The sequence below is a fragment of the Panthera pardus genome, unplaced genomic scaffold (genome assembly GCF_024362965.1).
Source record: "Panthera pardus isolate Hobbes unplaced genomic scaffold, ASM2436296v1 HiC_scaffold_22, whole genome shotgun sequence".
In the NCBI taxonomy this organism is placed as follows: domain Eukaryota; kingdom Metazoa; phylum Chordata; class Mammalia; order Carnivora; family Felidae; genus Panthera; species Panthera pardus.
The window spans coordinates 59,631,858-59,659,843 of NW_026526788.1; the positions used below are offsets into that span (position 1 = coordinate 59,631,858).

Consider the following 27,986-nt stretch of genomic DNA (forward strand, 5'->3'; position numbering starts at 1 on the left):
GCAGAACCCTGTCTCTGGGCCCTATTCACTGTGAGAGTGCCTTCTTCTGGGATCTAATGACCCCCATTGGCCCACTGGGAAGAACAGGAAAACAGGCCGGTTTTTCAAGACTTTTCTGGTTCTTTTGTTCCTCCCCCCCACCTTCAACTTTGCTGCCCTTCTCTTGTCACCTGCCCTGTCCTAGATTCCTTCTGTTTTCCAGATCTGAAGATGACTGAAGGGTGTGGGGACCCAGGTGAGGATACAGCGTGGGTAAGAAATGCCTTTGTTATTAGGCTCCCTTCCCTTAGAAGGATAAGCTCCTTTTCTGAAGCCGGGGGCCATCACAGAGCTGGGCTGCCTCCAGCTTCCAGGAACTGAGTGACTAAGCCTATTTGACCTTTTCCAGGCTCTTTAACTGGACTCCTAGCCCAAGAGCCCCCAACCCACCAGAAGGAAGAAGGAACAGTGTCTAGTGGGTCTGGGTGGTGTTGTGGCAGTGTCCCGTGTATCCTCCTCTCTGCCCAATGGCTCCTCTGGAGGGATGACCTACTGAGACTGAAAGCTTCAGCTAAAGTGACCCCAGCACGTTTAATGTCTTCAATTGGATTGAGTTTCCAAGCACTTGATTCAATTAACTCAGCAGGAATTGTGGTAGGAGTTCAGGCGTGAGAGGGGGATAAGCAGCTAAAAGAAGGATGGCCTTTGGGAGCAATGCCCTGCTTCTAGCTCTCTCCTGCTCCGGAGGGTCCTCCGGAAGACACAGCATAGCCGCTGGGGCATGGACAGACATGGGCAGCTCCTTTTGTGGTTGAATTCTAGGAGATGATGGGACTCCCATTTGGAGTTCTTAGAACAGGTATATGTAAATGGGCCAAGAGATGGGCTTCTACAATGGAAGGCAAGGAGTCCTTCACTACTGCTTCATGCCCTTGTTCATTTCATAGGCAAGGAATCCATAAGCAGTGAAGACAAGGGAGCTACACCTGTCTGAACCTAAGTGGCTTCTACTAGAGCCAGGAGACTTAGGAGGAGAGTGAGGATAGGTAAGGGTCCCCTAGCCAAATGGGAGCAGCACCTGGGAGATCACTTTAACCTCCTCTTTGGGAAATGAGTTCTGAGTTAACAGAGATGAAGAAAAACAAACAAAAGACACTAAAAAGACTCCCATACAAATCAATTTTTAATAACTCCAACTTGCTACCAGCTTCCAGCTCCAGCTCCTCTGGGGTTTATCACTGTGGAGAACACTAAATGCCCCAGGCTGAGCTACCCATCTAGTGATCAGATGACCCAGCCCCTGATCTCTTAGGAATCTGCATCTATACATGGCAGCATGCTGGTGGATCCTCTGGAACTAGTGCACATCTGCTCAATGTAGGAGCCAGAACTCTGTGCCCAGGGAAGGCAAGTATCCTAAAGAGATTTGAAGCTAAGTGGAATAGCAGCCAGGGAGGTCCCAGACCTGCTCTCACTGCTGGTTTCATGCCCTTACTCCCAGAGTCTTCTTATGGTGCTTGTGTCCTGCCAGCCTGAGAGCTTTAGAAAGTGCTTTAGAAGGTGGGAGTGCGGGGGGGGGGGGGGGGGCCGGAGGGGAATCTCAGACCAGCAGCTACTTTGAAGGCAGCTGTGGGGTAGGGAAAGCCTACAGAAGTTCCATGGAGTCTGTCCAGAGGAGGAACCATGGGCCAGCTTCCCAAAGGCCAGGAGACTGGCCTGTGGCTCCGCCCAGAATAGATAGAATGGCCTCTCCATGATGCGCACCTGGCCCCTTTCAGATGGAGGGCACCCTGCCCCCCAGCAAGTTCTCTCCCTTCCAGGCACCAGACCACAGCAGGAACAGATTCCTCCCTAGAGGAAATTCTTAGGCAGGCTGGATGTAAACAACAGCCGGGTGAGGGGGTGGAACACGTGGAGGGGAGCTCAGCAGAGGCAGGAGAGGCTCCCAGAGGAGAAGGTGACTGGGGAGGTGGGGAGGCTGCTGGAAAGGGAGCCAGCAAAGTAGGCACCTGAGGGCTCCAGAAAACCTGTCAATGTTTATTTCACACACACACCCTAAAGACAGTTTAAACCAGATTGAAAATTAAAAGCTCAGGTTGTGACCCTATAGTGCTGAGGAGTCAACGGGTTGGAAGGCAGGGGAAAGCTAACAGGCACTCTTGGTGCCAAGAATCAAATCCAGAAAGTGGCGGCTGGACAGCAGGGCATTGGGCAGATTCTAATCTCCAGTCTCCCAGATGGAGAAGGTAGAAAAAGGTCCTCAATTCCCACCCTACCTTGAGCTGAGCTAAGGGTCCTCACGACTGGACAGTGCACCATCAGGGGCAGGGGACACAGATTTCAAGCTCAGCTCAGTTCCAGGCCCAAAGAAAGCAGAACTGGCTCCATCTACATCTGAGAGTTAGTCTGTTTTCAGAAGCCTCGGACAGCCACTGATCCTCAGGATGCTGGCCTCACCCTAAGACTTGCCCCAACAACCCCTGAAAATCAGTCAGCAGCCACAACTTGTAATCTCAATTGAAAATGTGAGGGGGTGTCCAGGGAGCCCATGCTGGAAGCCCCCACATTCTTGAAGGCTTCTCCCTGTGCCCCCCCAATCCCTCCCCAAATAAGATTCGATTATCCCTGGTTTGCCCCTCCTGGCCCCTGCTGTCCAAGCTCCACTGAAGCGTGGCCTTCACCGAGAGAACTCGGTATCTGTGTAATTCTCCAACCTAGGGGACGGCCCCTCTCCCCTCAGTCCCCCTCCAGCCCGGGAGCCTCATGGGTAAGGGCAGTCAGCAGCTGCTCAGATTCGTGTGGCCTCAGGAGATAGTGGAGAACTCCTTGAGCAGGACTTCCTGGCTGAGTGTGTGGAAGGCCAGATTTCTCCTGACGTTGGTGCTAATGGATCGAACCTGGGAAAGGGTGGGGGAAGGTAAGAGGGCACAGGCAGAGAGAAAACAAGGAGAGAGTTGGTTACAAACAACAGAGGGCAGTGCCTGAGGGACAAGGCCGAGATGCAATGCTAGAAGTTTCTCTCTTAGGAAATGAACCCTTAACAGCTATCATCCCTGCAGGCAAGTCAGCGAATAGTTCAGTGATAAGCTGATAAGTGGAAGAAAAGCAGGGCTGAGAAGCAGATGTGAGAAGAGTACACGTGGGCACCTGAAGAGGCAGAAGTAAGCACAGACAGGGAAGGAGGGTGAGGGCAGGCCTTTGTCCTTGCCTCGGCCATGCAGTGGGAGACGGGTCTGTCAGTGGTCTGATAGAGGAGGAGAAAATGAGGCCAGGGAATGCATTTCTGATCTCACTCTCTGTCTGTATTTATCTACTTTCCTGGGTTGGAAAGAACACCTGGAGACACAGCCCCTGTCTGGCATAGAGGGCAGGAGTACGATCCAGAGGCCAACGACGAGGAGCAGGTCACACAGCTTGTGAGTCCCAGGCTTGGAAGCAGGACCCAGGTTTCTCAACTCTGAGTCCAGAACTCTTTCCATACCACAGAGAAGCCCCCTGCTTTAAAGGGAAGTCTGGGGCATATCCCCGTTGTGTCCCCACTACTCCCTTCATGCTTTCTCCCCATAGATGGAGAGCCTTGCAGGAAGTGTTGCCTCTGTCAGTGGGGGAAAGGACTGTGGAGAAGGGGTCAAAGGGCCAAACTCTCTCCTCTGACTGGGTTCTGGGAGGAATCCAGCACACTCTGGAAGGAGTGTTGTTCATGGGCAACAGAAGTGAATGTTGTTTAAGAGACAAAGTAGGAGAAGGAGGAGAAAAAGCATGTGTATCTATCCTGGGCCCCAAAGACCAAGGAGCTTTCCTTCAATTTCTGCTTAGCTATGGGAAACATAATGAAGTCATCAGGCAGGAGGCAGAGGCAAGGGCAGCACGGCAAACAGCGGGCGGCTCAAGCTCATTACCTCCAAGCCCAACCAGACCCTCTTTGCTCCCTGGTGCTAGAGGTAGAGATATAAGGAGAACTGAGTCAGGTAGAGGCTAGTACCAAGAGAGCTCCCCTAACTCCTCCACAATCTTTTCCTCTCCAATTACTTACTCTCTTTGTGAAGTCTGGGCCCCCAGCAATCCCCCCACAACAACTTAAAGACTTGCCATAAATATACTTGACCCCATAAACATACTCGACTCTGCTATCTCTTTATATCAATTGTTTCCCTGCTCCCAACTCACTCACTTCCAGAGCAGATCTCCCTCACCCTGGGGAAGTCCAAAATCTCAGGAATCTCATGTCAGGGTCAGAGCAGGGCTGTGTTCAGCATAAGACAGATAATCTACAACCCAGCACCTTCATCATAAACTTGGCATAGGGAAGTAAAAGCTGGGCTGAGGTGAGTTCTGCCCCAGCAGTGGGAGGGCTGAGGCTATGGGAAGGAAGTATAGCGTGCTCTGGTCTCAACTCGCAGCTACGACATTCGTGTACACCCAGGCTGGAGGGGCGGGGGGGGGGGGGGGGGGGGCGGCAGGATTGAGATTGGCAGGCTTCGCTCTTCCTGAGAGCAGCTCTAAGCACAGGGCAGCAGAGAGACCATCAACGGGGAGAGCCCAGTTCTGTGGCAGGGCTGACTGGGAGACTAGTAGGAGGCAGAGCAAATGCTCACTGACTCCAGGTGGCCAGGGGTAGGGGCTGCAGGAAGCTGAGTGATGGGAAAGGGGGGCGTGGGGTGAGGAGTGAAGACTGGAGAACTAGATCGGGAGGGCACTCAGACCAGGAGCCAGTTAGGAATTTAGGAAGAAGTGATTGCATAAGGAGGAGAAGAATCAATGACTCTCATTAGCTGCTGGAAGACAGGATACGGGGTAATGAGCCAGAGCTGCCACTGGGAACACACGTCAAACCCCAGGCCCAGCTGGAGCTGTGCAAGGGCCGTCTCCATGGCTGCAGAAGAGAGATGGGCAATGCTGCCTCAGGCTTCTCACACTTCCCCGCCTGGCACCAGTACCCTGGGGAATATCTTCTCTCACTGCCTGGTCCTGGGCTGCTTCAGGAGACAATTCGCACACCCAATCCCAGCAGACTCCTCAAGTCTTATTTCATCAGCCTTTGGCAAAATGTGGTTGTTTTCTTAGATGCCCACCTGCACAGTACAACGCACCGGCTGGGAACGGCCCTCAGGAGACACAGGCAGAGGTGGAGACGGGGCAGACTCACCAGCTCCTTGAAGAAGGCAGCTTCCTTGTGCTGCTCCGAATAGCGCTCATACTGGTCCAGGCCATCCTGCAGCTTCAGTGTGAGCGTGTCATAGTTGGCTCGTACTACCTCCAGCACCTGCAGGAGGTCAAAGGCCAGGCAGGGCTTAGGCCATTCAAACCCTAGGTCACTTGGTCCCCAGGCCCCTCTTGCTGCCCTGCTGGGTTGGATTCAGGCTGGGGCGACACCTCCAAGAGACCATGCTTACTACTTATCACCCAGAAAAAAAGCCTGGTCACAGAGCAATTCCTCAGGTTTCTGGGACCATTTTCTAACCTCTTCTCTTCCTGGCTTTTCCTGACCCATCCAGCCTGGACACCAGGGCTGTTTACTCTGGGTATGGTAAAAGAGCACGAGAAGAGGTGACAGAAGAGTGAGTGTCTGAGCTCAGCAACATCCCCAAACCATAAATGTGTTCTCAGCCATATCCTGCAGCTTTCTTTGGCTAGGCTGTCACAGTTGCTGAGTAAGATTTTGCCAATATCTCCTTCCTTTTCCCTTTCTGGGAACCACATTTCTTCAGTCCCGGGATGTTCCTCAGCACCATCTGCCGCTTGTTTTCATCTCTCAGTGCCAACTGTCTTCCTATCCACTGCCTGGATCGAACTTTTGGGCCTCCCAGCCTTGTGATGTAGGGGACACTTTCTTGACTAAGCTAGAGCTAAGCGCATGTTTTGTTCTGATGAGGGGTCTCTCCCCTTTCTCTTACTTTCTATGGGGGTGGGGTGGATTCAGACCTCCACGGACTCCAGGAACCTTGGATCTCAGTGCTTCCAAAGGAAGTTCTGGTAGGACTTCAGTTGATAAGACCATGAATCAAAGCCAAGGACAACCAGGGGGAAAGGCATACCATTTAAGTTAGAAAGGAGCTGGGCAGAAAGGAGAGACCAGGAGGTGGAATGACTGTTCACTGTGGTAATCTGGGTGGTAGCTATTTTGCAACTTGACCTGACAGAAGTCTATGACATCATGAAGAGCTCCCAGCTCAGTAAGGAGCTTGGGAGGGATGAGTGAGGCTTAATTCTTTCTTTCTATCTATCTATCTATCTATCTATCTATCTATCTATCTATCTATGTATTTTGAGAGAGAGACAGAGAGAGAGAGACACAGAGAGAGAGAGAGAATCCTAAGCAGGCTCTGTGTTGTCAACACAGAGCCCAACTTGGGGCTTGATCTCCCAAACAGTGAGATCATGACCTGAGCTTAGATCAAAAGTCGGATGCTTAACCAACTGAGCCACGCTGGTGCCCCAAGACTTAATTCTAACAGAAGGTAGGGCAGGGTAAAGAGAATAAGCTAGAATCAGGACTGGTCAGAGGGACTGAGGATGGCCTCCTGAGGGGGACAAAAGTACCTCTGGGCAGTTCTCACCAATTCAATCCTGTGCCAGGGCACATGTCACTTGGTAGAAAACACTTCTGCCTGCCAACAAATTCTGAGGGGAGAGTACAGATGGAGAACACAAGGAGGGCTTGTGTCCTCAAGTTTGGTGGGGGGAGGGACAGCTAGGGCAAACGTCTAGCCTAGGCTCCAGGCTCAGTGTCCTTCCCTCCAGACACCCAGCTCCTCAAGGTCACTCTGCCTGGCTGTGTCCCACATACCCTAGCAGGGGCTGGCTCCTTTGCTTCTAATTCCATTTATCAGCTCTGTCAGCAGGAGGACCAGTACTCACTCAGCAATGGCTGTCACTCACAAAGTAATCCAGCCCTCTCATGCATGTGGGCTGTGCTTGTAGCTAAAATATCTATAGACAAGGTCTTGGCTCAGAAGTGAACGGCTCAAAACCCCCTAAAAAGCAAAACTCCAAGATGGAACTGGGCCCCCAGGAACCAGGCAGAACAGAGTATTACATGCTTTCTCTAACCCTGAACTCTGGGCAGCCTCAGCAATGCCTATGAGCCAGTATCCTGGGCTCAGTCTTCCCTAAGGGTTATCAGGTAAGACAAATACTATGCTAAAGCGAATTTTGAGAAGGTGCAGCCTGTCAGAGATGCTACATCCTGAGAGCCTCAGGCCTCAGGCAATGCTGCCTTGATCCCTGGGCTTTCTCCCCTTGCCATGGCCAAGTGGAAGGTCTAAAAACAGATATTTTTCATTCCCAACAAAGTTGGCTTTTGGCAGAAGAACTCAGTTCTGTTTCTTAAAGGAAGGCAAAACAGAGAAGGCCTTGGAGCTATCAGCTCCTTGGAAGGAAACCAAAGGCCTGGCTGGACTCCGTGCATGATCTCAGCTCTCCTCTTGTCCAGACCTTACTTCCTTTCTTTCTTTTTTATTCAAGGCAAGCTGCCCTTCAGTTCACCCAGCTTCTGCCATCTCCTGCCCTCATCACCTCTCTTATATTTCCAAGAGAAGAAGATATTCTAAGTTCAAGCCTGGACTCCAGTCCATTTGGGACTTTGGAACATTACAGCTACTTCCTATTCTGTGACTTCGCTTTCTGGAGCTTCAGACATTAGGAACATGTCCCATTTGGGCCTCACACTCCACACTGGCCTGGGACGTGGCAGAGGGCAGCAATGAGGCAGAAGGCAATCTCCCAGACTGCTTCTGTCTAAAGACCTTAGGTTTTACAATTTGCAGCTTCAGTCTCTGGCTCCTGGCCATTCCAAAGGTACCTCCTAGGCTGAGGTCTCTCCCCAATCCATCAGGTAACAGTCTATTTCCCAAGTGCAAGCCCACTTTCTTTCATCAGCTGCTGGGCTTCCTAGAACCATGTCCACCACTTTAGCTCCAGGCAGGTTCAAAGTCAGAAAAGCACTGATAAGCCACATGTTCTCTAAGGAGTCCTTACACCCCCACATATGGCCCTCAGTAGACAGGAGCCTGGGTGCTGGCAAGGGACCTAATAGAAAGAGAACTGAACTGGGAATCTCACTCTTACTATGGATCTCAATTTACCTAATGAGCCTCAACCCGTCTCTCTCTATAAAATAGAATTTGAACTCACCTTCCTAAAAGGACATGGAATAAACATTTTGATTCCTGAAAGTAACATACAACTGATAGAAACACTATCATCCCAGTAGCTATACAGCTACCTAGACAGCTCCTGGGACTCCAGAACAACTGTCTTCACAGCCCAGGAAGTACTTACCTATTTTGAACTAACCCAAAGAGCCTATGTGCATAAGTAATTCTTCACCACAAAGGAACATCTTCTGGATTTAAGTGGAAGACACAAACGGCCTCAGTTTCAAAGATTCTATGCCCTCTTCTTTGCCTTGAAACACTTTGCCTCAGGTGAGAGAAGAACAGATTGGGGACTGGGGTGTGAACCTAAACCCCTAGCCTGGAGTCTCTGGAGGAAAAGCACCTGACATAGGCTTTAAGGTCGGAGAGACATTTTGATCCCAGATCAACCACTAGCAAGCTATGTAAACTGATACACATCACTTAATCTCTTTGAGCCTCAGTTTTCTTATCCTATCTATACTATAACTGTATAAAGCTCATATACGGATGACATGAGATGACTGTCCAGTGTCTTGCACATAAGGAATAGTCAGTAAGTGCTTACTAATTTTACAATGAAAAGTTATTTCTGGTGACAATAGGCATTTGGTAGCTCTTATCCCCAGATAGTTCTAACCATAAACCAGGAGCTAGGGCCTTGCACATCTTTATTCAGATTCTGGTGAAGAAGAAACCTAATTTCTCTATTCCATATGAAGCAGGCTTTCCATAATGACCCCACTATCCTGAGTGTAACAGGTAATGTATCAGCCAAAAGTCAGAGAATGTCCAGTATCCACTGCTTAACAGTCCTGGTGTGGTACAAGGGGATACGGGTTATACTAAAGAAAAACTGAGCAGAGATGTCCACAGAGGCCAGTTTTGCATAACATAGGTTGTGAAGCTCTTGGCCATATCAGGATCAGGAAGGAGAGAGATCCCAGTGCACAAAGTTGGTTCAAAATTGATGAGGTTTTAGACATACATACACACCCCTTCTCCAAGCATGTACAATAGGCATTCCCTAAAGACTATTCAGTAGCCTGTGTCCCATATTTTTAGCAGAGCCTTTGAAATGGGAAATAACTTCTGGCCTAAAGACAGCAGCAAAGGAGAATCACCAATGGAAAAGTTCTTGGCAATGGCTATCCTATCTGGATGTCAGAGGGCTTTGCCTTGTGCCTGAAAAATTGCTTAGTCTCAAATCTCTGATGGACTGAATTCCCAGAAGGAGAATTAGCAGACAACTAAGTAATAGGATATGACCTGACAGCAAACTTGTATTCACTGCTTTCTCAATTTGAACTGACATCTACAGTATAACCTATTTGGGGAGAGTATGTAAGGCTGCCACCAGCCCACTTCAAGCCAGGGCAACATGCAGGCCTTCCCTAAAGCCAGGCTGCCAAATGAGGATGAAACCACAAATAGAGAATAGAGAAACTATTCTCTCCAAATAGAGAAACTTAGAGACTTTTTATAGAATAGGAAATAAACATGGAACCTATCAAGATTGCAGTGGGATATAAGAGAAAGAGGCTACAGAAGGGTGCCTGGGTGGCTCAGTCAGGTAAGTATCCGATGCTCGATTTCGGCTCAGGTCATGATCTCACCATCTGTTGAGTTTCAGCCCTGCGCAGGGCTTTGCTCCGACAGTGTGGAGACTGCTTGGGATTCTCTCTCCCTCTCTCTCTGCCCCTCCCATGCTCTCTCTCAAAATAAATAAGCTTAAAAAAAAAAAAAAAAAGGTGTTTTGTTTTGTTTTGTTTTGTTGAAGAAAGAGGCTACAGAATTATAGAAACCTAGGGTCAAATCTTGGCATCATCATTTAGTACTTCTAGGACCTTGACCTAAGCTTTAGGTTCTTCATCTTAAAATAGTCATCATCATACTATTTTCTTAGAATATTATGAAGATTAGAGATAATATATAAAATAAACACAAAAATATAAATGATAGGATCTCACCAATAGAAGAATGAAGGCTATTGAGACGGAAACAAAACAAGAAATGGAAATAGAAAATACTTGATGTAGGGGTACCTGGGTGGCTCAGTCAGTTAAGCGTCAGACTCCTGATCTCAGTTCAGGTCATGATCTCATGGTTAGTAGGATCAAGCCCTGCTCTGTGCTCACAGCACAAAGCTGCTTGGGATTCTCTCTCTCTCTCTCTCTCTCTCTCTCTCTCTCTGCCCCTCTACTGCTTGTACTCTCATGTATGTGCGTGTGCTCTCTCTCTCAAAATAAATAAACTTGAAAAAAAAAATACTTGATGTATTTAAATAAGATGAATGCGGTGGCTGAAGGGCAGCTGGGAGGTCTGGCATCATCATTAATATGTAAGAATAGTGATATGGAAGGCAACCTTACCTCTTTTTGCCAATGTTACCATGGTGACAGAACCATAGAAATAACAGTTCTGGAAGGAACCTTTGAAATCACCTACCTAATCCATGGCCCTCATTTCACAGATGAAGAAACAGATGTCGAGAAAGATTGTAAGTTATCCAAAAACACAAAGCAGAGATTAGACAACAGAATTTTCTGACTCCCAATCCAATGTTCTTCCTGTATTGGCAGGCTAGTTTAACCTGAGGCACATTCCTTAGTTTACAGGCTAAACTTAATCTTTCAGAGAGCATTCAAGGAATTCAAAGCTCACTTCTAAGAAGTGGGAAGCATGATCTGTGGAGAGCTGTAACCTGGAGAAAAGCTTGGCTTGATGTTTAAATTTTCATTATTACCAGGTCCCTCAGGGCTCCAGGGCATGTCAATTTCCACCAATAGAAGCCAAAGATCCTGCTCAGCCTTGCTTAGTTGGGTGTCAACCACCACCAAAACTGTACAGACCACTCCAAACTCATTATCAGCAAAATCGAGATTTGGTTGCTATTTTAATTACTTAGTACTCATTGAGAAGCTTGAAATACAAAGGTCTTTAATCTTCAACTGGACGTCTTTATTATTTTTTGTAAAGTTTATCTATTTATTTTGAGAGAGAGAGAGAGCATGCGCACAAGCAGGGGAGGGGAAGAGAGAGAGAGAAAGAATCCCAAGCTGACAGAGCGGAGCCCAATGCAGGACTCGAATTCACAAACCACGAGATCATGACCTGAGTCAAAATCAAGAGTTGGATTACCCAGGAGCCTTTTCACTGGGCTTCTTTGGCAGCAGCCGTCAGGTGGTCTCCAGGCTTGGGGTGGCTGGAGATGAATGCCTCCTACCGTGTGACCTTTTTTTTTAAAGTAAACTCTATATCCAACATGGGGGTTGAACTCATGACCCCAAGATCAAGAGCTGCAGGCTCCACTGACTGAGCCAGCCAGGCATCCCAGAATACACTTGACAATGAATGCTCATACCTCAAGGCCAACCTTCCATTCTCTGAAAGAGACTGTAACCACTCTGTTCCCACTTCCATGTCTTCTGCTTTAACCCTGCCAAACCCCCTAATCATAGGAAAATTAATCTCTGGGTGATAGTTAATCTCTGGATGATTTGAAACAGATAAAGTAATTATAAGGACGAAAGATGATAAAAGCTTTTTAGAGGATTTTCATGATAATCTCCATCTACCTCTCCCACTGGACTCTGGCCATTTCCTCTATTTCAGATGTTTATTCACTAGTTAGAGAATATGATTTTTTTTTGTCTCCATTTTTTTTCCCCCACAAAGCAGGAAAAGACAGCTTGGGAGATCCAAGCTCTGAAGCCACAAACGTGAGCATCACCAGCCATAAGCCTGCATATTGCCTTTGCTTCTCTCTCCCATCGGTTAGAGGGAGTTGACCAGGTACTGCTTATTATATGAGCTAATGATGGAGAAGTAATGAAAGAACCACAAGCCACTGGGAAATGAAGTTCATCCTTCACAATGGCTCCAGACTTGGGACAAACCTATCTTGGTGCTCAGAGAACCAAGAAGGTCTGAATAAAAAGGTTTGCTCTCCATGCCACCTCTCTAAACTGTTCCCTGCTCCACTGTAATGTCTTGTCTCTAAAGAAATGGTGCTGAGCAGAGTAGGTCTTCAACAACACTCAGCGGCAATTGGGCTGCTAGAGCGGAGAGCAACGGCCAAGTAGCTGCAGACAGTTTTTTCTTTTAATTTTATTTATTTATTTTGAGAGAGAGAGAGAGAGAGAGAACACATGCATGTGCTCGCACTAGCAGGGGAAGGGCAGAGAGAGAGAATCCCAAGTAGGCTCCACGCTCAGCACTGAGCCCGATGGGGTGGGGAGAGGGGGACTTGATCCCACAACCAATTGTGAGATCATGACCTGAGCTAAAATCAAGAGTTGGGCACCTAACCAACTGAGCCACCCAGGCCCCCCTGCAGGCAATTTTTATGATAGATGCAGACTGAGCTCTCCCTCTCATTGTCTATGGAAGAACAACACAGTCAAACACAGTACTTCTCAGCCAGGCAGGCTGAAACCTTTCTCCTTCTACTCAGTAAATTTCCTCAAACTCAACAGAAGATACCCTTTCCTTGAAAAATGAGAATGACTGACTCAAGGCATTGCCTAACTCCCTTTTCTGAATTTGTCATAGGGCTGTAATGCTCTGTAAATTTTGGCAAGAGACTGAAAAGAAATCGGAGGTCACATCCTTCATTTTTCTCTGGAAGGAGCTAATCTAGCCTCCCATCCTTCCCCTACTTTCTCCAAACCAGACTTCCCCAGAACTGATGTCTCCCAATGAGGGACAACACTCTCTTCTCCCAGAAGCAATAAAAGTCTGTCCCTAACCTTGCAATTTCACCAGCGTAAGGACAACCCACAGAGGCACTCTTACAGTTAAGCGGTGCTCTGCTCAGCTGTTGGACTGCATGGAAGTGGAATTCTGATAATAAAGAAGCAACAAGACAATTCTCCCTCCTCCATAATCCATATTTAGTCTTCAAATTCAAGGCTAGCTAAGCAAGAAGCACCGCAAAGATGTTCTCCAAGTAAAGACGTTGGTGGGTCACTACTGGATCTAGTTGTGCTTAGGCCCTGAAAAAGAGTTTCAACCAACAGCTAATAATTTCTAAAATAACATAGTTAGAAGTATGGCTCTATTTCACTCATATGTGGAATTTAAGAAACAAAACAAGAAACAAATAAAGGAAAAAAAGAAAAGAGACAAACCACAAAACAGACTCTTAACTAGAGAGAACAAACTAGTGGTTACCAGAGGGGAGGTGGCAGATGGGTGAAACAGGTGAAGAAGATTAAAGAGCACACTTATCTTTTTATTTTTTTATTATTTATTATTGTCATATTTAAATGTTTATTTTTGAGAGAGAGAGAGAGCCAGAGCATGAGCGGGGGAGAGGCAGAAAGAGAGGGAGACACAGAATCTGAAACAGGCTCCAGGCTCTGAGCTGTCAGCAGCACAGAGCCCGACGCGGGGCTTGAACCCACAAACCACAAGATTGTGACCTAAGCCGAAGTCAGGCACTTAACCAACTGAGCCACCCAGGCACCCCAAAGAGTGTGCTTATCTTGATGAGCACTGAGTAATGTATGGAATTGTTGGATCACTATATTATACACCTGAAACTAATATAACACTGTATGTTAATTTATTTTTTTTTTTAATTTTTTTTTCAACGTTTTTTATTTATTTTTGGGACAGAGAGAGACAGAGCATGAACGGGGGAGGGGCAGAGAGAGAGGGAGACACAGAATCGGAAACAGGCTCCAGGCTCCGAGCCATCAGCCCAGAGCCTGACGCGGGGCTCGAACTCCCGGACCGCGAGACCGTGACCTGGCTGAAGTCGGACGCTTAACCGACTGCGCCACCCAGGCGCCCCACACTGTATGTTAATTTAAAAGAGTATGACTCTAGAGTCAGCCTGCCTGGACTCATCCTAGGTCTACCACTTACTAGCAGGGTAGAGCTGGGTGAGTTTCAGTTTCCTCAACTGTAAAATGGGGGTTATAATAATGTTCTTTAGAGAGAGCTAGTTGTGCAGATTGAATAAGGCAACAGATACAAAGCGCCAAGCATACTTCTTGATACACAGAGAGTGCTTCATTATTATTATTCTTTCATTTTAACGTAACTCCACAAATAACTGCTTTTTAGAACCTGAAATTCCAAGGCTTGCCATAAATTAGCAAACTCTTTCCTCCCCCGCTTTCTGGAAGGGATGTGTCTTCTACAGGCTCCTCAAAGAGGGATTTCCTATGGTGGAAAGAACACACTGCTTTAGAGTTCATGCATTAGTAGGTGCAGACAGGTAGGGTGGCAGGCCCTCTCCTGAAGAAACAAACATGCTACCACCACCACCGATTTCTTATGGAAACTGTGTCACAGCAGAATTCTTAGCACCCTGGAGGAAGAGACCCAGGGTTACATTATAGATTTTCCACAATGCCTAACAGAGTCCTAAGAAGCAGTGAAACATTCAACATGCCTGTGGACTAATTTAGTAGCACTCAGGCCCAACCAAAAAGGAAAGGAATTTCTCAAGGTCACATGGTAAGATTAGAGTCAGGCCATCACAGTACACCCAGCGCTCTTCTCAGTATTCGCATATGGTTTCTAAAGCCCTCAGAGCCGAGTCCTGCCTTTAAGGAGCTAATGAGCAAAATGGGGACTCAAGATAAACCACAGTGGAAGGACACATCCACAGACATAAGCGCATACTGGGTGGAGCCAGCAGTGCTAAGCTACATATCTGAGCAGAGATTGAGTGGCCCGGTTGAAACTGTGTCACACCTTTTAAAAGAGGGAAAATAAGTTATCCAAGATCTCTTCTATTTTGTCTACCACTTCCTCCACTTTATATCACTGCCACCAGTTAATTCTAAGTACAAAATTGTCCACCAGTGTAGTAGGGCCCCTGAGACAGCAGCCGCAGCAAGGGCCATTAGCTCTGATAGGTCTGTGACTGGCACTGACAGCTTAGGCTCCGTCAGGTTCCATCACGTGAGGGACAGACTGCTCAGGTTCAACCTTGATGCTGAGAAAATAAGTCCTGCACAAAAGATGGGCCAAAGGTTAAAAGGGTAGGAAAGAATGTCACTTTACTTCCCAATCATACAATCTACAATTTCAATTTCTCAGAAATCAGGTTTGATCCATTCTAGGATGTCCTTTCGAGGTGTGTTCAATTTAGCAATGGATTTCAACTGCACAAATTCAGCTCAACTGTGCAGGGTACTCATTAGATAACTGTCCAAAACAATCTAGGCAGATACACACTGTGATCTTTGAATAGCCAGGTTCAAAGTCTTGCTGAGTTATTTTTAGCACTTCTTTGCATACAGTAACTAAGAGATTTGCACCTCAAAAGATGAGAAGAAACAATTAGGTTCAGGGGCTCCAAGACTAACTGGTACCCAGAGAGGACAGGGTTTACTTCCTTCAGACACTGCCTGCTTAACCTTCTCTTATACAAGACAAAGCTTGTCCATCTAAACATGGCCAAAAAGAAACAGAGTGATCATCAAGCACCCAGTTAAAAGGACAAAATACCAGCTACACAAGAGCTTCATGTTTCAATTCTCCATGCTGTTTTTTTTGTAATTTTTTTTTTTAACGTTTATTTATTTTTGAGACAGAGAGACAGAGCATGAACAGGGGAGGAGCAGAGAGAGAGGGAGACACAGAATCTGAAACAGGCTTGAATATATCTATTCAACACTCTCCCCTCCAGTGACTGATAGAGGAGGAAGGAGGAGAATGAAGTAAAATGGGACAATATATATGAATAGTTAATGCAAGGGAAGGTTCTCTGAAAAGTGAGTGAAATTTTAAAAAATCAGCTGAGTAACTCTGGGTATATTGTAATTTTTTTTTTAATTTTTTTCTTTTAATGTTTTATTTATTTTTGAGACAGGGAGAGAGACAGAGCATGAACGGGGTAGGGGCAGAGAGAGAGGGAGACACAGAATCAGAAGCAGGCTCCAGGCTCTGAGCCATCAGCCCAGAGCCCGACGCGGGGCTCGAACTCACGGACCGCGAGATCGTGACCTGAGCTGAAGTCGGACGCTTAACCGACTGAGCCACCCAGGCGCCCCAATTGTCATTTTTAAAAGTAGTTCAGGACTTCCACTTCCAGTTACGATGGAGTAACTGAGAACTGTGAAAGATATAACTCTTCAGACACTGGATAACAGGGAGTGTAGGACAGGTATGTAGAGAGATTAAGGTGAGCATGAAGGTCTTGTTAGGCTAAACAGACACACTGGATTTCAGGAGGCAGAGGCGACTAGAACTTGTAGGCGGACTACCAGCGGAGGCAATGAGGCAAAGAAAAGAGCTTCAGAAATTTGCACAGTGTTCCCACTGAATCTGTTGCTAATACTAAGGATTGCATGTATAGGGTAAAATTCAATCAGATCAGAATAAAAAAAGACTGAGAATCCGTAAGCTTGCACCACTGAGAGGTGTTTGAATTTTGACCGACCAGAATGAAAAGCACCTGTGGAACACCTAGGGCATTCAGGGAGACCCCAGAGCAGTCACACCTCAGTAGTAGAACTAAACTAGCCCTGGAGTAAAGGCTATTCTGAACCTATTCAAACAAAGATTAAAAAGAAGTTCCATGGATGAGTTTGGTCAAAAGGTACAAACTTCCAGTTATAAAATAAATAAGTACCAGTATGTAATGTACAATATGTTGACTATAGTCGACATGGCTGTATGGCATATTTGAAAGTTGTTAAGAGTGAATCCTAAGAGTTCTCGTCACAAGGAAAAAAAAACATTTTTGCCCTTTCTTAGGTACCTATATGAGATGGATGTTGACTAAACTTATTGTGGTAATCATTTCATAATATATGTAAGTCATGTCATTATGCTATAACCTTAAAACTTATAAGTAGTGCACGGCAATTGTATCTCAATAAAACTGGGGAGGCAGGGTAGATGGAGATCATGACCAAGAAAAAGGAAGTTTCAAGTGGATCATGCTATTCCAGAAAGAATTTACCTGTCTTCCTGAACAAAGTCCAACACTGTTTAATAAAGACAACAAAATCTAGCACTCAACTACATAACATTCACAATGCCCAGTATCCAATAAAAAGTTGCCAGAAATGTAAAAAAACAGGAAAATGTGACTCATAGCCAAAATAAACAGACCCAGAAATGAGATACCAGAATTAAAAACAAGGACATTTAAAGAGCTATTATAAATACGTTCAAGTATTTTAGAACATCCACAAACATAATAAGGAGCAAAATTGAAGATATAATGCACACCATAATAAAACCACTGAAAATTCGTGTGAGAGAATATTAAAAGCAGGCAGAGGGAGGAAAATAGATACAGAAGAAAAAAAAAAGAATTCACATTTCTTGTCAGAAACCCTATACAAACCAGAAAACAATAAAATGCTATCTGTGCCTCCCCAAAATTTACTGTTAACCTAGAATGCTATATCCAGAACACATCCTTCAGAAATGAGGGTGAAATAAAGACCTTTTCAAGCAAACAACATGAGGGAATGTATTGCCAACAGTCCTGCACTACAAGAGATGTTAAAAGAAGTCCTTTTGGCAAAAGGAAAATTACATTATCTGGATCTATAAATAGGAATGAAGGAATGGTAAACACATTGATAAACATAAAATATTTTTATCTACATTTAAAAATGAGGAGGGGTGCCTGGGTGGCTCAGTCGGTTAAGCGGCCGACTTCGGCTCAGGTCATGATCTCGCGGTCCGTGAGTTCGAGCCCAGCGTCAGGCTCTGTGCTGACAGCTCAGAGCCTGGAGCCTGTTTCAGATTCTGTGTCTCCCTCTCTCTGACCCACCCCCGTTCATGCTCTGTCTCTCACTGTCTCAAAAAGAAACGTTAAAAAAAAAAAAATTAAAAAAAAAAAAACAAGGAATATTATCAGAAGTAAAGAGAGAAATTTTGTAATGATAAAGGGGTCAGTTAATTACAAATATATATATATATATACATATATATATATATATATACCTAATAAGACAGTTTCAAAATTCTGGATGAAGCATAACTGACAGAACTAAAGGAAGAAATAGAAAAGTCTACTATTACAGCTGTAAGTTTCAATACTCCTCATAACTGATAAAACGATTAGACTGAAAATCAGTGAGGACAGAAGATTTAAACATTACCAACCAAACTGACCTAAAGTCATTTACAGAACATTCTATTCAATAACAGCAAAGTGTACATTCTTTTTAAATGCACACAGAATTGGGGAGCCTGAGTGGCTCAGTCGGTTGAGTACCTAACTCTTGATTTCAGCTCAAGTCATGATTCCAGGGTTGTGAGATCAAGCCCCGAATCTGGCTCTGTGCTGAACATAGAGACTGCTTAAGATTCTCTCTCTCTCTCTGTCTCTCTCCCTCTGCCCCTCTCCCCGACATGTGCACAATCTCTCTCAAAAATAAAAAAATGCACACAGGAACATTCAACAACATAGAGCATATGCTAGACCATAAAACAAATCTCAATAAATTTAGAAGGACTGAAATCAATCACATGGAGTATATTTTCTGTCTACCAAAGAATTAAGTAAGAAATTAATAACAGAGGGGCACGCAGGGGGCTCAGTGGGTTGAGCAACCGACTTTGGCTCAGGTCATAATCTTGAAGTCAGTCAGTTTGAGCCCTGCATCTGGCTCTGTGATGACAGCTCAGAGGCTGGAGACTGCTTCAGATTCTGTGTCTCCCTCCCTCTCTAACCCTGCCCCGCTCACACTCTGTCTCTGTCTCTCAAAAATAAACATTAAAAAAAGTATATTAAAAATAAGAAATCAGTAACAGAAATTTATCTGGAAAATCCCCAAGGGGAACCTGGGTAGCTCAGTCGGTTAAGGGACCTACTCTTGGTTATTATGGTTCAGGTTGTGATCTCAAGGCCATGAGATAGAGCACCAAATCTGGCTCCCCACTGAGCATGGAGCCCGCTTGGGATTTTCTCTGTCTCTCTGCCCTTTCCCTACTCGTGTGCATGTGTACTCTCTCTTTCTCTCTCTCTCTCAAAATAAATAAAAATTTAAAAAAAACAAAAAAAACAAAAAAACAAAAAAACATCCCCAGGGGCACCTGGGTAGTTCAGTGAGTTAAGCATCCGACTTCAGCTCAGGTCATGATCTCCCAGTTTGCAAGTTCAAACCCCGCATCAGGCTCTCTGCTGTCAGCACAGAACCCATTTCGGATCCTCTGTTACCCTTTCTCTCTGTCCCTCCCCCACTGGCTCTCTGTCTCTCTCTCTAAAAAATAAATAAACATTAAAAAGAAAAAAATCCCCTGGGGCGCCTGAGTAGCTCAGTCGGTTAAGCGTCCCACTTTGGCTCAGGTCACAGGTCACGATCTTATGGTTTGTGAGTTCGGGCCCCATGTCGGACTCTGTGCTGATGCCTTGGAGCCTGGAGCCTGTTTCAGATTCTGTGTCTCCCTCTCTCTCTGCCCCTCCCAGCTCACAATCTGTCCCTGTCTCAAAAATAAATAAACATTAAAAAAAATTTTTTTTAATTAAAAAAAAAAATCCCCAAATAGGGGCACCTGGGTGGCTCAGTTGGTTAAGTGTCTGACTTTGGCTCAGGTCATAATCTCACAGTTTGTGAGTTTGAGTCTTGCATCAGACTCTGCTGTCAGTGCAGAACCCATTTTGGATCCTCTGTCTCCCTCCCTTCTCTGCCCCTTCCCGGCTCTTGTGCCCTGTCTCTCTCTCTCTATCAAAAATAAAAGAACATTAAAAAAAAAAATCCCCAAATAATAGAAACAAAACAACACATTTCTATTTTTTTATTTAATTTATTTTTATTTGTTTTGAGAGAGAGACAGCATGAGTGGAGGAGGGGCAGAGAGAGAAGGTGACAGAGAAACCCAAGCAGACTCCACATTGTCAGCATGGAGCATGATGCAGGGCTCGAACTCATGAACTGTAAGATCATGACTGAGCTGAAGTCAGACGCTCAACCAACTGAGCCACCTAAGTCTCTCAAAACAACATATTTCTAAATATCACTAAAGATATGAGAAAATACTGTGAAGTGAATGAAAATGAAAACACAACTAACCAAAATTTGTAGGATGTTGCTAACAGAGGGGAAATTTATAGCACTAAATTTTTATATTAGAAAATAAGATGGGTGCCTGGGTGGCTCAGTTGGTTAAGCATCTGACTCTTGGTTTCAGCTCATGTCACGATCTCACAGTTTCATGAGCTCAAGCCCTGCATGGTCTGTGCACTGTCAGTGAGGAGCCTGCATGGGTTTCTCCCTCTCTCTCTGTCCCTCCCCGCTCACACTATCTCTCAAAATAAATAAACTTAAAAAAAAAAAAAAAGAATTAAAATTAGTTATCTAAGTTTCTACCTTAAGAAATTAGAAAAAGAAGAGCAAATTAAACCAAAGCAAACAGAAGGAAATAACAAAGATAATCATATAAATCAAAGAAATAGAAAACACAAAAATAACAGAAAATGAATGAAACTAAAAACTAATTCTCTGGAAAGATTAATAAAATTGATAAACCTACAGCCAGACTGGTCAGGAATAAGAGAGGAAACATACACATTATTCATCATGAATGATAAATCTTACAGGCATTTAAAAGAAAAAAGGATAGGGGCGGCTGGGTGGCTCAGGTGGTTAAGCATTGACTCTTGATCTCAGCTTGGGTCATGAACTCATGGTTCGGGAGTTTCAGCCCCACACTGGGCTCTGCACTGACAGCATGGAGCCTGCTTGGTATTCTCTGTCTCCCTCTCTCTGCTCCTTCCCCACTTGCATGCTCTCACTGTCTCTCTCAAAAATAAATAAAATAGGGGCGCCTGGGTGGCTTGGTCGGTTAAGCATCTGACTTCGGCTCAGGTCACGATCTCGCGGTCCGTGAGTTTGAGCCCCGCGTCGGGTTCTGTGCCGACAGCTCAGAGCCTGGAGCCTGTTTCAGGTTCTGTGTCTCCCTCTCTCTGTGACCCTCCCCCGTTCATGCTCTGTCTCTCTCTGTCTCAAAAATAAAATAAACGTTAAAAAAAAAAAATTAAAAAAAAAATAAATAAAATAAACATTAAAAAAAAAAGAAAAAAGGATATACATGAACAAATTTTACCAATAAATTTAACAATCCATATTCCTGAAGACACAAATTACTAAAACTGGCCCAAGAACAAGTAGGAGACTTGACTATTCCTAAGTCTATTAAAAAAGCTGAATTAATTAAAATGCTTCCCACAGAAGTATACTGATATATGCAATTTTACTTTGAAATGCATAAAAAAATAAAATAGATTGATGGAGCGCCATCCTATGGATCAGATATGTGAAAAAATATGGTAAATGACAGAATCTAGGTGGTTTTATCAGTATTTGCTATATAATTTTTCATCTTTACTATATGTTTGAAATTTTTCATAATAAAATTTTAGGTAAAAAATTCTTCTCACAGGGGTGCCTAGGGTGGCTCAGTCAGTTGAACGTCTGACTCTTAATTTCGGCTCAGGTCATGGTCTCTTGGTTCACGGGGTGGAGCTCCACATCGGGGTCTGTGCTGACAGCGTGGAGCCTGCTTGGGATTCTCTCTCTCTCCCTCTCTCTCTGCCCCTCCCCTGCTCTCTTTCTCAAAATAAATAAATAAACTTAACAAAAACATTCTTGTGGCACTTGGGGCACTGAACTTCAGCTCAGGTCATGATCTCATGGTTCGGGAGTTCGAGCCCCACAACGGTCTCTATGCTGACAGCTTGAGCCTGAAGTTTGCTTCAGATTCTGTGTCTCCCTCTCTCTCTCTCTGCCCCTCCCCAACTTGCACTCTGTCTCTCTCACTCTAAAAAATTGAATAAACATTAAAAAAATTTTTTTTAATTAAAAAAAAAATTCTTCACAAGGAAAACTCTAGGCCTGGATGCCCTCAATGGTTAATTCTATTAATCATTAAGCAAGAAATAATACCAATCCTACGTAAACTTTTTTCTTCCCTACACAAACTCTTTTTTAAAAAATGGAGAAAGAAAAAATAAAATAAATAAAATAAAATAAAATAAAATAAAATAAAATAAAATAAAATAAAATAAAAATAGAGAAAGGAAGGAATATACTCCTGTGGTAGGGTCTCCTCCCTATTGAAAAAAAAGAAGAAAAGGAAAAGGAAAAAAAAAAAAACCTCAAGGCAACCTGGTTATACGCAAACATGATAACACCCATGATAACACAAACATGACCTTGTAACATGAGACCACTTAATCATATGTTACCATATATGGGAGATAAAAAAGTAAAAAATACATTAAGAAAAGTAAAAAATATATTAAAAACTATGCCACGTGACATTCGGGGCTCAGTTCTTCAGGTAGGAACCCAACTGAGCAGTGCCAGCAGGAATAAAGTTACTTCCTGGAAAGAAAAGCCTCAGTGTCACAACTCTCTGTGAGAGAATCCTGCTACACCCCAACTTATTTTATAGGGTAACATTACTCTAGTATTAAAACCAGACAAAGACATCACAAGAAAACTATGGACCTAACATCCCTCATAAATACTGATGCAAAAATAATCTACAAAATATTAGCAATTCAAATTCTGTAACACATAAAATAAATACTATTATCATGATCAAGAGGGGTTTATCCCAGGAATGTAAGGTTAAGTTAATATTAAAAATCAATCACTGTAATTCTACATCAGAATAAAGAGAAAATCCAGGGGCGCCTGGCTGGCTGGTGGTAGAGAATATAACTCTTGATCTTGGGGTTCTAGAGTCAATGCAATTCCAATCAAAATTTTAGCAGGCTTTTTCTGTAGAAATGGACAAGCTCATCTTTTTTTTTTTTTTTTTTTTTAATGTTTTTATTTGTTTTTGAAGGAGTGAGAGACAGAGCATGAGCCGAGGAGGAGCAGAGAGAGAGGGAGACACAGAATTTGAAGCAGGGTCCAGGCTCTGAGCTGCCAGCACAGAGCCCAACGCGGGGCTCGAACTCACGAGCTGTGAGATCATGACCTGAGCCAAAGTCGGACACTCAACCGACTGAGCCACCCAGGCGCCCCGACAAGCTCATCTTTAAATGGAAGGGCAAGGGACCCTAGAATATCCAAAACAACTTTTTTTTCTAGTAAAAATATGGAATTCGTCCTGAATTTGCGTGTCATCTTTGCGGAGGGGCTGTGCTAATCTTCTCTGTATCGTTCCAGTTTTAGCATGTGTGCTGCCAAAGCAAGCACAAAACAAGTTTTAAAAAGAACAAAATTAAAGGACTAATATTACCCGACTTTGAGATTTACTACAGACTTACAATAATCTAAACAATATAGGGCATAAATTTAGACATGCAGACCAAAGGAACAGAACCCGCATATAAATGGTCAATTGATTTTTTACAAATGTGCCAAGGCACTTCAATAGGAGAGAGAACAGTCTTTTCAACAACAACGGTGGAACAACTGGATATGTGAGGTAGGGAGTGGAGGGGGGTAGAATGAACATTTACTCATCACACACCATACAATAGTATCAATGTAAAAAAAAGGCAGAGGAGTGCCTGGCTGTCTCAGTCAGTAGAGTATGGGACTCTTGATCTTGGGGTCTTGAGTTTGAGCCCCACATTGAACATAGAGATTATTTAAAAAAAAAAAAAAAAAAACGTGAAATGGATCGTGGAACTAAATGTGAAAGCTAGAAGTATAAAACTTACAAAGGAAAATATAGGTGAAAAATTTCACAGCTAGGAGTAGGCAAAGATTTACTAAATAAAACACAAAAGCACAAATCATTACAAAGATTAATAAATTTATCTTCATGAATGTTGAATTAAATTAAAATTAGTTGTTATTAGGGGAGCCTGGGTGGCTCAGTAAGTTAAGCATCCAACTCTTGATTTTGGCTCAGGTCACGATCTCACACTTGGCGTGTTTGAGCCCCACATCAGGCTCTGTGCTCACAGTGTGGATCCCAGTGCTTGCGATTCTCTTTCTCCCTCTCTCCCTGCCACTCTTCTGCTTGTGTTTGCTCTCTCCTTCTCTCTCTCTCAAAATAAAGAAACTTTAAGTAAGTACTAACTAACTAAATAGATATACATAGGTCTTCATTAAAATGTCTCGACTTTAAAAAACATCATTAAGACAATGCAAAAGGCAAGCCATAGACTAGAAGAAAATATTTGCAATAAATATATATGACAAAGAACTTGCATCCAGAATACACAAAAACTCTTAAATAACACACACACAAGACAAATGAACGGATTTTCAAATTCAAGTATTTATTTACTTTGAGAAAGAGAGTGTGTGCACAGTGGGGGAGGGACGGAGAGGGGGAGAGAATCCCAAGCAGGCTCTGTGCTGTCAGTGCACAGACTCACACCGGGCAGGCTCGATCTCACTAACCGTGTGGGATCATGACTTGAGCCAAAATCAAGAGTCTGACACTTTAACTAACTGGGCCACCGAGGCACCCACCGATTTTTTAAATAACCAAATAGTCTGGACACTTCACAAAAGATATATAATGTCCAGTAAGCAAATGACAACTGCTCAACATCACTTGTCATAATGCAAAATAAAATTGATAGTAAGTTATTTATTTTTTTTAAGAACCATAACTGCAGTATTTTTATTTTATGTAAAATGAGTTAGCATTAAGCTAGGTCTCTTAGATATCCACCATCAGGTAGGTATCTCGGATGACCCATTCAAGGAAGTTCACTTAACCCAACTTAATGAAGCATATATCCTTTGTGCACTGATGAAAATACAGCCGGCACATATCGAGGCTGTGTTTCTGGATCAGACCATGTGGGTTTGAACAGAACAAGAACCCTGGCCAAATTTCCTCAAATGGCTCTAGGAGAGCTGCTGGTGACCCATTTTGGATGTGACACATCTTGCATGTGACAAGGCAAAACACAATACTAATTTTTAAAATTGTAATGTATGTAGTATAATGAGAACACTGCATACCCATAGAATAAGTAAAATTAAAAAGACAATTCCAAGTGTGACAAGAATATGGAGTGGCTAAAACTCTTACTCATTGTCAGTTGGAATGAAAAATGGTACAACATTTTTGAAAATGGTTTGGCATTTTTTAAAAAAGATCTTTATTGAGATATAATTTATATACCATAAAATTAACTCATTTAAAGTATACAATTCAATGCTTAAAATTTTTTTTAATGTTTGTTTATTTTTGAGAGAGAGATAAGAGACAGGGCATGAGCAGGGGAGGGGCAGAGAGAGAGGGAGACACAGAATCCAAAGCAGGCTCCAGGCTCTGAGCTGTGAGCACAGAGCCCAACACAGGGCTCGAACTCACGAACAGCGAGATCATGACCTGAGCCGAAGTCAGATAATCAAACGACTGAGTCACCCAGGCGCCCCTTAATACTTCTAGTGTATTCACATGGTTGTACAACTATCACTATGATCTAAACTTAGAACATTTTCATCAGCCCTTCAAAAAACCTTGTACCCATTAGCAGCCATTCCCCATTCTGTTTCCCAACCCTAGCCATGGGTAACCACTAATGTATTTTCTGTCTTTATAGATGTGTCTATTCTGGACATTTCAAATAAATGGAATCCTTTGGGTCTTTGTGTGTGGCTTCTTTCACTTAGCATATGTTTTCAAGAGTCATCCATATTGCAGCATGTATCAGTACTTTATTCTGTTTTATGGAGGAGTAATACTCCATTATATGGATGTATCACATTTTTTAATCTATTCAGTTGCTAATGGACATTTAGGTTGTTTCTAGTTTTTAGTTATTATGAATAATGCTACTATAAACACTTGTGTACAAGTCTTTGAGTGGACATAGTTTCATTTTTCTTTCAGTAAATACCTAAGAGTGTCATAATATAGATGAATCTCAGACGCAAAAGAGCACACAGAAAAGACACTGGTGGTTGATTAGGGCCCAGACTCATGGTTAAGACTGACCACAAAGGAGAACTTTTTGCAGGGATGGACATGTTCTACATGTTGTGGGGGTGGGGGTGGGGTGGATAGTGGATATATGTATTTGCATGATATATATTATGTCAAGTATACCTCAATAAAGTTTTTAAAAATTCAGTAAATCATGACTAGATTAAAAACAAAAAAGACGGGGGCACCTGGGTGGCTCAGTTGGTTGAGGGCCCAACTCTTGATTTCAGCTCAGGTCATGATCCTAGGGTTGTGGGATCGAGCCCCACATCAGGCTCCACACTGAGGGTGGAGCCTGTTTAAGATTCCCCCTCTCTCTTTCTATCTCTCTCCCTCTTCTGCCCTTCTCTCCCATTTGTATGCTCTCTTTCTCTTAAAAAATTTTAATTAAAAAAAAAAAAGATGTACAACTATGGCAGTAAGCTTATGTCTTTTTTTGGTATTACTATTCCATTTTTGGTTGGGGCAAGAATGATTCAGACTGATGGCAAGTAACTAAGTTAGGAATTCTCAGTATTTTGACAATGCCAAGGATTCTCCTCATTGTGCTCCTCCTTTCCACTCCTCCACTCCTTGAAATCCTCCCTCACAAATTCAATGGACTCTGGGCAAGGGCACCTGTGTGGCTTGATTTCAACTCTTGATTTCTGACTCTTGATTTTGGCTCAAGTCATGATTTCAGGGGCCCTGTGTCGGGCTCTGTGCTGTATGTGGAGTTTGCCTAGGATTTTCTCTCTCCCTCTTTCTGCCCCTTCTCTATGCTCTTCCCCCCTACAAAATAAAAAGAATAGACAGACAGACAGACAGACAGACAGACGGGCTCTGGGTGGCAATCAACAGTGTCTGGAATACTTTTCAAGTGGACACTAGCTACATGAGGTTTTTATAAGTGGCTGTACTTACCTGGACCTTCTGACAAACTCAATAATTTGCCAAGCTTGGGGGTTTATAGGGTCCTTCCTGTCTTTACCAATCTAATGAAGGTTCTGATTCTTGCCTTTTTAGTGAAACTGAGGCAAGGATAAAGATATGAAATGATCATGGCTCTCCTTGTGGAAACTCATTCTAAATAAGGGTCACTGGCCAACCACTTATGGATTTCTGAGGCAATATTTCTCTAGGGTACAAGGAGACCAGGGAGGTTTTATCTGTCCTTAGGTTTGTACAAGGTCAAGTGGGGCTGCCGCAAGCATGCCGCATACATCAGCTGAGTGAGGTCTACACAGGCAAAGGTCTAACCAAGAAGTAGTGACGCTGATTCTTACACTGTGAAGTCTTCAAGGCAGGCACAATCTTTGCATTTTTATAGCCCCTGGCTTGGCACATAGCAGATACTTCTATACTTGTTGCACCGAAGGAAATTACTCTGGGGAACTTGAGGCTAGGGCACATATTCCTTGTCTTACTGCTCTAACCAAAGACACTCAAAATCAGAGAATTCTTAGACCAAGGGAGGTTCTTGAGGGTTTCCTTGAGAGGCAAGGATTGGTTGTTTTTTAAAACACTTTAGCTCAAAGCGGCTGAAAAAAAGAAAACAAGCCAACAGCCCAGGAACTAGAACAAGTAACAGCCTGGTAACAAAAATCACAGACTCTATTGAGTGAGCACTTCTCCCTCTACTGTGTGCTTACAGTGACTTTCTATCCAGGATAACCTGGATATCTCTCCAGGGCACAATTATCCAATATAATTGTTTGGAAACAAGGATCCAAAAGGTGAACAAATCTCTTAGGCTAAAAAAGATGATGCCTTTTAAAAGGTAACTGTTTCCTCTATACAGCTACCTTGCATATAATACGTAGAAGTTTCTCCCCTTTTTTTCTATTTTCATCTCCTATACTTCAGGATTAAACTCAATTTCAAAACCAATATAAGTTGGCCAATTCTCCCAGTCCCGTCCATGTCTTTCAAGCCTGCTACCAAAGGGCTTTCCGCTACCCTGAGATTTATTGATCTGACAGACTGGCTCTGCCCTTCAGCAAGGTGGATCAGATAATGAACCTCACAGTGGTGATTAGTGAGAGGCCATCA

General features: G+C 43.9%; 1 protein-coding gene, 1 long non-coding RNA gene, 1 other non-coding gene and 1 pseudogene across 3 annotated transcripts in view; 1 reads left to right on the forward strand and 3 right to left on the reverse strand.

Annotated features, from left to right (window-relative positions):
• Window positions 1–1,144: 1,144 nt before the first annotated feature.
• ARMH3 (armadillo like helical domain containing 3) overlaps window positions 1,145–27,986 on the reverse strand; it is a 174,105-nt gene continuing 147,263 nt past the window's right edge. Inside the window, exons 25-26 of the mRNA XM_019459228.2 lie at window positions 5,126–5,242; window positions 1,145–2,876 (exon numbers count right to left, since the gene is read on the reverse strand). Coding sequence (XP_019314773.1) covers window positions 2,784–2,876; window positions 5,126–5,242 — 210 coding nt within the window. The 3' untranslated portion in view covers window positions 1,145–2,783. The remainder of the gene's footprint in view (window positions 2,877–5,125; window positions 5,243–27,986) is intronic.
• LOC109272808 (uncharacterized) lies at window positions 10,528–12,067 on the forward strand. Its single transcript, XR_002082617.2, has 2 exons — window positions 10,528–10,614; window positions 11,793–12,067. It is a non-coding gene; the product is annotated as an uncharacterized LOC109272808 (long non-coding RNA).
• Window positions 23,145–23,251, reverse strand: LOC128772555 (U6 spliceosomal RNA). Its single transcript, XR_008416735.1, has one exon. It is a non-coding gene; the product is annotated as a U6 spliceosomal RNA (small nuclear RNA).
• LOC109272807 (40S ribosomal protein S29-like) lies at window positions 23,661–25,079 on the reverse strand (annotated as a pseudogene).